This window comes from Cloeon dipterum, chromosome 3 (assembly GCF_949628265.1).
Source record: "Cloeon dipterum chromosome 3, ieCloDipt1.1, whole genome shotgun sequence".
In the NCBI taxonomy this organism is placed as follows: domain Eukaryota; kingdom Metazoa; phylum Arthropoda; class Insecta; order Ephemeroptera; family Baetidae; genus Cloeon; species Cloeon dipterum.
In genome coordinates, this window is record NC_088788.1 from 9,634,542 (window position 1) to 9,644,421 (window position 9,880).

General features: G+C 39.0%; 2 protein-coding genes across 2 annotated transcripts; one reads left to right on the forward strand and one right to left on the reverse strand.

Moving 5' to 3' along the window:
* Positions 1-283: 283 nt before the first annotated feature.
* On the reverse strand, positions 284-3,899 carry mats (MOB kinase activator-like 1). Its single transcript, XM_065486114.1, has 6 exons — positions 3,748-3,899; positions 3,542-3,591; positions 2,803-2,969; positions 2,160-2,387; positions 1,465-1,628; positions 284-1,236 (listed from the first exon to the last, which is right to left on the reverse strand). The coding sequence occupies exons 2-6, from the start codon at positions 3,553-3,555 to the stop codon at positions 1,153-1,155; spliced, it is 657 nt and encodes a 218-aa protein (XP_065342186.1). The 5' UTR covers positions 3,556-3,591; positions 3,748-3,899; the 3' UTR covers positions 284-1,152.
* A 35-nt stretch (positions 3,900-3,934) lies between these two features.
* On the forward strand, positions 3,935-6,404 carry Sod2 (superoxide dismutase 2). The gene is made up of 5 exons (XM_065486113.1): positions 3,935-4,094; positions 4,476-4,663; positions 4,938-5,054; positions 5,113-5,292; positions 6,017-6,404. Exons 1-5 carry the CDS (start codon positions 4,060-4,062, stop codon positions 6,160-6,162), a joined length of 666 nt encoding a protein of 221 aa, XP_065342185.1. The 5' UTR covers positions 3,935-4,059; the 3' UTR covers positions 6,163-6,404.
* Positions 6,405-9,880: the final 3,476 nt, after the last annotated feature.

Here is a 9,880-nt window from a genome sequence, read left to right on the forward strand (position 1 = left end):
ATCAAAGAGTAAAAACATAAATTGTTCAATTTTCAATTATTCCAGCTAGTGAACTGAAAATTGTTGCTTAAAAAATGTGTTAAATATGTTTCAAAAGAAAATGAATCGGGGAAAATATCCTTGCAAGCTAGGTGACTAAAAAACACCTACAAATTATTTTTAAAACGAGGTTCAACAAACTAAATATGTGCAAACTTCAATTGAATCCTGAGGCAAAATGAATTCTGCTTCAATTTTCCCTTTCAAAGATTTGTAATGCACAAACAAAAGAATTAAGAAACAATTTTTATGCGAAATCCGTCTTTATTTTGGCAGGAAAATATATATTAATAACTTGTGACGGTTTGTCAGAGATTCCGGCCGGAATTTGCGCCACACCGTCACAAACCAAACAGATTGTTAGCCAGAGAAGCTACAAATCTAATAACTCAACAATCAGGGCGTCCTTTCTCTCGAGCACCGAAAGGGATGTCGCTGGGAGGGGACAAAATAACTTAAGTATGTACACATGTGTAAGATCCAACAGACGGGCCTGATATAAATATTTAGTACACGGATTGCTGCCTGGACAACATCATCATCGTGGTCGTCTTGAAGAGCGGAGGGTGCTCGACGAGACCACAATTTTGCAAACACGGAATGATATTTTGTATCAAAATACACGACTGGCTCGATTGCGTAGCGGGTTTGAAGAAACGAAAGGGATGCTCTCTTCTAAGCTGCTGCTTTCCTGGGTTTTTGCTTGTAGACCGAAAGTAGGCACTTTAATTGTTACTTATTGTATCCAGTGGTCGAGGGACAATTTTTTGAGACTTCAGGAGGCACTGGTTGCGTGACAATTTCGACTAGCAAGTTTAGTATGAAATCGCTCCACAAAAATATCCGAGTGCAAAACCGTTATTACCCTTTTTTATGTCTATAGTACTTAATAATTGCGGTTATCAGTTGCGTTACGACGAAATTATTTGGTTTGAAAGTTGTGCTTAACACTTAAAAGAACAGTAAGACGATGGCAGGCGAATTGTACACGGTAGAATTATATAGATCACTGCGAAAGAGTCGGTACGTGTCGGAAAGCTGCGTGTTTTCTTTTTTCCTGTTTTCCTCGCCGACAGCAAAGTGTAAGAAACGAATCACAAGATATGAAAGCGTTCACAAGCGTCCCTCCTTGTTCGTGAGCTTCTCGATCAGTTCCATCAACGGAGCCAGCTCTCTCCGGTCGATCAGGCTGAACTCCTACGACACAAAATCACAAATATGTATTTTAACTCTCTAGTATTTTTTCATGTTAGAGGAAATTTATATATTGAAAACGTTCCCTTTAAAGCCGTTTCTTTCAAAAGATAGAAATTAAAATACGGAGGACATTTAGAAAATTTGTTGTTAAATACTGGGTTTGTGAATAAAAGAATTTGAAAATAAAAGGTCTTGAAAATCTAGTAAAAATTAAGTGGAATAACACACCTGTACGAAAAAGATGAAGTGCTTGAAGGACGTGTTGAGATGCGCCTCCTCGCCAAGCTGCATCACTTCCGAAAAGTGCTGGTGGTACAGGTGCGCGTACACCCGGAACAACCGCTTCAGGATTGTCTTGGCAATTGTAAGAAAATTCTTCGGGAAAGGAACACCTACAACAAGAGCAAGACCTGGCAATCAGGGCTTGGACCAAAATGCTACCTTTGGATGACACCGTGCCCCTTCTAAATTAAGTCTTAAAAATAAATATGAATTTCGTGCAAGTAACAGGTGCTAGGATTTAATGTTTAGCGTTTTGAGCCCAGATTCAAGAAGTGGATTGGTTTTGATGTTTTTTGATTCAAAGTAGTGAAATATTTAGCAGGACGAAATTATATGATTTGTGGTAAACCACATTGACCACGATTTTATCGAACTTTTATCTACGCTGGATGTACACAACAGAACGGGAAGTGGTTTGAAATTTAAAATTACATTTCACTGTATTTTTTGAACTATTACGAGACATGTTCTCATATTTTTCTTGAGTTTGTGTTTTTAGTTAGTAAAAATTTGCATAGAGAGCTAAAAAAATAAAAGCATTCAAATTTTTCCACCTGCTTTGGATTCCACCATCAGTTCAATTTTAGCAGTAAACACTACGATTTTGAAGACAAAAAAGTTAATAATTAAAAATCACATGCCTATTTTTGAAGGGAACAGCGCCTCATCGTCCAGCTGGTCCTGCACCCAGGTCATCAGGTAGTCGATATACTTGGGCGCCGAGCACTTGATGGGCTTTTTCACCGACTGCCCGTCGGCCCAGTGGTATTCGTATTTAGGCCCGGCCGACATGATGGCACAGCTCTCCTCTGTGCAGAACTCGGTGATCGTGCCGTATAACATGTTAATCTGGTTGAAAAAGTCCACAGCTGCGCAGTAAAAGAGATCACTTTTAGTGCATTCTTCTTGTCAAGAATTTTTATTAATTATTTTTAAATAATGCTCTCTGATGGTGCACTTTATTCACCATTTTGCGATTCAAAAACTCAGAAAATTTTAGCTCTATTCCAATTTTCTAAGCAAGGAATAAATTATTTAAATATAAATTTCGCAGAACATAATCCACTTCAAATTACACGTTTTTAAAATCATTTTCATTCGTTTGAGAAAAAATACTAAATGGTAAAATAAACCAAACAAATTGTTTAGAATGCTGCGACAAGAAAGCATTTTTGTTGACAAGCAAAGTAGTGTTTTCGTAATTTTATCTGCTACATTCACGGTAATTATTTGTCTAAAAAATAACTAATGTTTTGACGGCCGCTATCTGACGGTGAGACTTACTATTGACGGCGACCCACTCGTTGAGGTCCTCGCCCTCGGGCAGCATCACGGCCATCCGCAGGTTTCCCGAACCCAGGGTGGCCGCGGCATGTTTCATCAAGTCATACTGGTGCGTGCCCTCGGGGATGTTCTTCTTTGGTTTGAAAGTTTTCGACGACCGATTACCACTGCAAATCAAAAACGAAAAAGATGCTGAGGTCTTTTCATATAATCACTCTCGTTTTTATTTACGTAAAGAAAAAATATATAACAAGATTTCCTTTTCTCAGTCAAGAAGTGTTGCTTCTGAGTGGAGCCATTCATGCAAGAAAATTAGCCTTCTCTCCTTTCATCGAGCGGGTGGATGACTCATTTCGAGATCAAAAAGCGGCTCGTTTTGACGCTCCACCAGAGACGCGAAAAAGGAGAAAAATTATTCCTATTATACCAAACCCTTTCAGGCTGGGCAATCAGTCTAAAAGCGAAAAGCGGCCGATTAAAAGGATCGACTGCAATGACGTCACACGCCAAATCTGCCAATCAAAATAAATTGCTGCTGCAGTCTTTACATTACTCCAAATCGATTGGAGTTCCTTCGAAATGCGTAATTTTTACAGGCAGTTAAGAGTGTGTGTTTTGCCACGCCGAGAAGACAAACAAAAGAGTTGAAGCACGGGCGTCGGATGACATCAATTTCGCTCAATTCGTGTGGGGCAAAAACAAATCGAGCGTGGCGATAAAATTAAAATACTATACTCACAAGAAGAAACTCATGTTGACGACCGTGTTTGCATCAAAGCACTCGCGGACCTGCAAGAAACGAGTCAATTAGCGAGTCGGCCGATTCGGCGTTCGGGCCGAAAATGAACTGCGAGAGCCAAAAGGTTATTGCATCGTCCAGCTTGCGGAAAATGGCCGCACGCTCGCACTTTCGGCCCGACGCGACTTTTCGCCACCGTTCCCCACCTTGTAGCCGACGGACCGCACTCAGGGGGCGTCGGCCTGCTCTCACCGAGTCGGTCGAATCGCGGCCGATCGCCGAAAAGTGCTGGAAAAACCCGACTCCCGTTACCACTTGACAGCTGCTGACCGACCCGACCGATTATCGCTGCCCAGTCCGCCAGGTGGCACGCCATTCGCTGCGCTCGCTGCGCTCCGCAACCAATCAACAGGGGGCTCTGACCGACGTCCTTGTGCCGCTCAGCTGTTTGACTGATAATATTCCTTCGATCCTACGGTTTCCTGAATTCCGACAGATTTTACTGAGATTTCTTCAAAATGCTCAGCTCCAGGGGACTCGTTTCTCTGGCCAGGTATTACAGAAACTTGATTTTGTTGTTATCTTGTGATATCTGCACGAGGAAAGCCGTGTTGATGAATTTTAATGTTGAATTATGTGCTCAACCGGCTTGAACGTTCGCAAATAATATTACATAACTGCATAATATCTACAGTATTATCATTTTGACCTTCCGCACTTTCAAAGTTGTTTGTATCTAAAGGGCCATTTTGTTGCCTTTAACGCAACTTTGCATTTGACCTTCCATGCAAATGTTTCATTCAAAGGACGAGGCTAAATCATAAATTCTCTATGGTGAAATAGCCATGCATAATAAAAAAACTCATTGGTGTGTACTGAAATAATTTACTATGTAGCAATTTTATTCTAAAGAAATACATAACGCTTTTTTTAGGGTGCGTCAGGGTTTGAAGGTTTTGGCGTGTGAGAAGCACACCCTGCCTGACTTGCCTTATGACTACAACGCCCTGGAGCCGGTCATCTCGGCGGAAATCATGCAGCTGCACCACTCCAAGCACCACGCCACATACGTGACCAACCTGAATGTGGCCGAGGAGAAGCTGGCTGAGGCCCAAGCCAAGAGTGCGTGATTTTTTTCTGAGAAATTAAAAGCCACACACTCGGTCCCCCCTCTGGGACTGGAAGTCTTGATATTTTTTCCTAAAGAGAGCGGAAGAATCTGCGTTTAAGTACATTGAAATGAATGGCTTATGTTATTCAAGCCGATAGAGGCGCTGAAGTTGCAACTCCTGTGTCTGAAGGGGGGTTGAGTGTTTTTGTGGCATAGAAAACTATATTGTGAGAGAATTGTTATATTTTTCCTACAAATACTTGAACATTCTATTGATTTTCGCAGATGATGTGAGCACCATAATCAGTTTGGCGCCAGCTTTGCGGTTCAACGGCGGTGGACACCTAAACCACTCCATCTTCTGGCAGAATCTTTCACCCAATGGAGGTGGAGAACCAACAGGTTCGCTTTTCAATACTTGTTTGGCACCAGTTCTTTACTAAAATTGAATTGCGCTCAGGTGCCCTGCTGGAAGCCATCAAGCGCGACTTTGGCTCCTTTGAGAACATGAAGAACCAGCTGTCAGCCTCAACTGTGGCCGTACAGGGCTCAGGCTGGGGCTGGCTTGGCTACAACAAGCAGAGCAAACGCCTCCAAATTGCCGCCTGTCCCAACCAAGACCCCCTTGAAGCCACCACAGGTAAATGTTATTTTGGTTCTGTCGTTTGTTCAATTTTTTTTTTTTTACTTAATACCCTTCAAAGAATTAAGGCCAAATTTTAACTAAAAAAGGTTTTGCCTTAATTATGGAGAATAATTAGGTGTAAACTGTATTATGTAGATAAAAATGAGTTTACATGAATTATAAATAATTCATCAGTTGTGTAAGCCATTAGTGTTTGAAGCCGCCAACAGATTGCGCCACTGTATACTTTCGTAATAAATTTAATTTTGAGGCGATTCCGCTGCGATTTCAGACTCAATCCTGCCACTGTGCATTTTTCACTTAAAATGTTTTTTTCTAACGCGCTGAAAACCAAAATCAGTCCAGCCATTCGCCGTTGAAACGTTGGAAAATATTGTATATTTCAAAAAATATTTTTTCACGATTCAAGGTTGCTTAGCTTAACCGATTTTGGTTTTCGGCACGTCAAAAGAAAGCATTTAAATTGAAGAGTGAAAAGTGGCAGGATTGAGTCTGAAATCGCAGCGGAAATGCCTTAAAATTAAATTTGTTACTAAATTATACGGTTGCGCCATCTGTTAACGACTTCAAACACTAAGGGTTAATACAACGTGTGTATTAAATCAATTTAAAATAAATACGGGAATATTATAATTATAATTTTTATGAAAATATACTAATTCTTAATTTTTTGTATTTTTTTAATTTCAAAGATTGATAAAAATCCTGTTAATTTTAGGGTTGTCCCCCCTATTTGGAATCGACGTGTGGGAGCACGCCTACTACTTGCAATACAAAAACGTGCGGCCCGACTACGTGAAAGCCATTTTCAATAAGGCCAACTGGGCCGACGTGGCAGAGCGTTTCGCCAAAGCCTCCAAGTGAAAACCCAAACTGCATTTTCCTCCTCTCATCGTCGTCGAAAATTGTTAAGCCGGTGCTTTCTTGCACTAGTGCAGTTTTTGTCTCTCCATTTGATTAGAGGTGCCTGTTATGAGCCTGCTGCTAAATGGGCAGCTGATGAGTCAACAGTCGCGAAAATCGCCGCGTGACTTAGTCTTGCTGGCTAGTCTGACAAGCTTGCATGGTTCAATCGATTTGATTAAATAAAATTTATTTGCATTTAATTATTTTTTCTTATTTGTACCCAAAAGAAACATTTCTAGAAAATTAGAATTAAATCAGGCAGTTGCTACGTATGCAATTTAAATTGCCTGCGTGTCGCTAATGATTAATTTATTACAAGGATATTTACTGGTGAACGCTGGAGACCAATGGGTTTTCTCCTTTTCTGGGAGTAGAGTCTTGCGTTATTGGTTTGGTCTTTTTCTGAGTTAAATAATTAATTTCGAATAATTTAATTTCGACTACTCGTGCTTTTGCTTTATATCAAAAGGAAATTAATATTTGTATATATAAATATTTTGGCGTGTTCATATACAAATTTACTTTCAATCTGCGGTCAGCGTCAGAGTGTAAAATTATTTTTCTGCACGTCATTAAGGTAAAAGGAGTTCAATCATCAATAAAGTAGAAGTCAATGTAAGGTTTATTACAGGGTTTGAACATTAAAGACAAATTTTCTCCTCCAACGTGATTGTATAGAGTAAATTGCTTGAATAAGAAACAGAAGTCCAAACTCTGAAATGTGCGATACGGGAGCGGACAAAATGACGTGTGTCGAATTAGCACACTTGCAAGGCCATTACAATAAATTAGCTCAAAGTGTTTGCACGCATCAATCATCACCAAGTCACATTACCAATAACAGAACATCACACAACACATCACTGGACATTAGACCATCGACATTACATAATTTCAATTGGGATTTATAATCTTTGATTGATTCCAAAGATCGTGAGAGTAGTTTAATTTGGTCTGAGAAATATTTCCTCAAGTGCACAATCACTTGGCAGGGGTCGGCACAATTTGCCCGAAATTTTTTGGGGGCATGACATGAGGCGCCGAAAAGACTCATTAAATAAGGATCACAACCCCTCACAATCAGATCTTGCACGGAAAACAAAACTTCTCGCATACGAATAACAATTCTCAGACGAAGAAAACGAAAATATAATAAAATTGCTTTTTGCAGATTTTGTCCTCTTTCCGCGGAATAATAATTTTTAGTGCATCAAAAAATTTTGCGAGTTTCGCGCACTGTTTTTGACAGATGTGTACATAGAATTTTTCATTTTTTTTCGCTGCAAAGGCAGGGTGGCATTTGCTTACCACCCGGTTTTTTCACCACTGGTTTTTTACGGTTTTAACTGTTTATAGCACTCAATTTTTACCAATTTCTTGCGCAAGAATTGCAAGAAATGAATTTATTCCACTTTTCTTCTGTGTAAATCTAAAATTTTGGTCGGAGTGGTCAAAATTTCCTCCGCTGTGCAGATATCTTATTTTAAATTGCCATTTTTTCTGCCTCAATTTCTCCAAAAACTTATCTCTGACAATTTTTCAAGTCGAGGTTATAAGCTAATAATTAGAAAATTATTGAAAAGTAAGGTAAAAACATTGCCTGCAAGAAACTGGTAAAAATTAAAAAAACGCATTTTTCCACTTCCCTACATTTTTTTTAATGCGGGCTTTTGGCAACCTTGGTGAAATGAATATTTTTTACGTTTTGAATGATGCCTAATATAAAAATCCCATCAGACAGATCAGTACTTAATAATTTTGACCTCTCAATTTCATTGAACATTTTTATGTTATTTTAATGCTGCAAATGGCCATTCAATCTTGGATAAAATCTCATTCCGACTGGGGGGAATATTTTTTCTTGTTGCCATCTTGGAAAATACTCGTCATTTAGTTTTGATTCCATGGATCCCCCTTGTGGGTATACAATTTCAAATTTAACGTATAAAAATATCGCTTAAAGTTAGGAATTAACTCTCAGATTTCGCAAGTTCCAAACGGTGTTGCATTCATATTTTCAGTTTCAAGCTGTGCCTTAAAAAAGATTGAAAACAGAACACTAATTCTTCTGTGTTGGTTATTTTTTCAGTTGCGAGAAGGGGTAAAAATAATTTTTTCGTGACCTTGCTATGGTCTGCGGTGCGTATTTCGAGTTTTGGACACTCACTCGGCTAGGCGTCGTTTAGGTACGAAGAAATGTATTTGCGTCAGTCCGGTGCGAAAATAAACAATCGCGCGGGAAAAGAAACTCGATCGAGGGGATGTGTGAGAGAGAAAGAGGAAGAAGAAAAAGTGATAGGAAAATCACACGGCGCTCTTGGCATCGTCCAGAAATGGAGCAAAGTTGCAGAGGGAAAACGAGCGTTTGCAAATATTCCGCGCAATTGAGCGAGTGCTCTTGATCCGCTTTCAATGTGGGAAACGAAACAGTAACTGCCATGAGCCATGAGTGTATAATTATTCTATTTACCACGTCTTTCAGTATTAACATTGCAAATCGCAGAATTTCCTCCTGCTGATTAGATAATTCAAGCTGTCAACGGGAATGAGAGGCTGCCAAGCAATGCCCAAATTTTGAAATCTGCGTGTCAAAAATTCGCATTCGCAACCACGCCGCGCGTCGCACTATTTCCGCATGCAAATCACGTCGCAAAGCTCACAGGCGCCGCGCCATAAATAAAACTCGCTCTCTGCAGCCGTCCTACTCTCGCTTGTTAATTGCAGGCTGCACTGCAAATTTGTTTTACTTACCAGCATCATGCCAATTGAATTTTTGGCTCCGCAAATCTCTTTGCAAATAATCTGATTTGTCATCTTCGCTTTTATTCTTTTTTACTGATTATAGATTTAGGAATCCAAAGGAAAAAGATTTACTATTTCAATAATTAAAAATTCAATTATTTAAACAAATTGAGAGAAAATCCTGCTGGTGGTGTTGGAACTGGAAATTTTGTATTTGCTTATAAGGTCATAGAAAGATGAAATTTAAATTTTACTGATTTACAAATAATAGAATACAGACTCTAAGAGAAGCTTCAAATTTGTGAAAAAACTCTAGTTAATAATTTTATTGTTGTACGTTTAGTGCATTAAAAAGATTCTATTTTTTGCTACAAATTAAAGAATTGGTTTATAAAATGGCTCGTAATATCAACAAGAATTTTATGTTGAATCAGTGGTTTCCAAAAATAAAAAAGGAAGTTCATAGCTTTTTTAACGAATTAAGTGATAAATGATTAATTATTTGCCTCAAATTACCTTAATTTTTATTTTAATTTAAAATCGTAAATTACAGATCAAATTTTCCAGTAACTTTGAAGAACCCCGCCAAGAAAAAAGATATCGAAAAGATATCCAATAGATATCCGTTACGGATAGTCGGATATCCTAAATGGATATCCAACGGATATGCTTTCGGATATACGGACGCCTGTGCATTTGGATATCCTTCGGTATGACTGTCCAAAAATTGTCAGATTTTGGACAGTCATATTTTTGGCCTACTCTGGCAAGAAATAGGATACCCGCCTAATGCAGACCAAAAAAAATTAAAAAAAAGTGATGAAAAGATATCCGCTAACGGATACAATTCGGATATCCGTAATGGATATCCGGCGGATATCTTTTGGATATACCGAGACCTGTACACCAGGATATCCTTCTCGGTATGACTGTC

Bases quoted from the DNA above. Each gene is read 5' to 3' on its own strand.
- mats (XM_065486114.1), bottom strand. The intron at 2,388-2,802 runs GTAAGTCTCACC...TTTACTGCGCAG, and splicing joins CGAGTGGGTCGCCGTCAATA to CTGTGGACTTTTTCAACCAG. The intron at 1,237-1,464 runs GTGTGTTATTCC...TTTGTGTCGTAG, and splicing joins ACTTCATCTTTTTCGTACAG to GAGTTCAGCCTGATCGACCG.
- Sod2 (XM_065486113.1), top strand. From the start codon at position 4,060: ATGCTCAGCTCCAGGGGACTCGTTTCTCTGGCCAG. The intron at 4,664-4,937 runs GTGCGTGATTTT...TGATTTTCGCAG, and splicing joins GGCTGAGGCCCAAGCCAAGA to ATGATGTGAGCACCATAATC. The intron at 5,055-5,112 runs GTTCGCTTTTCA...AATTGCGCTCAG, and splicing joins TGGAGGTGGAGAACCAACAG to GTGCCCTGCTGGAAGCCATC.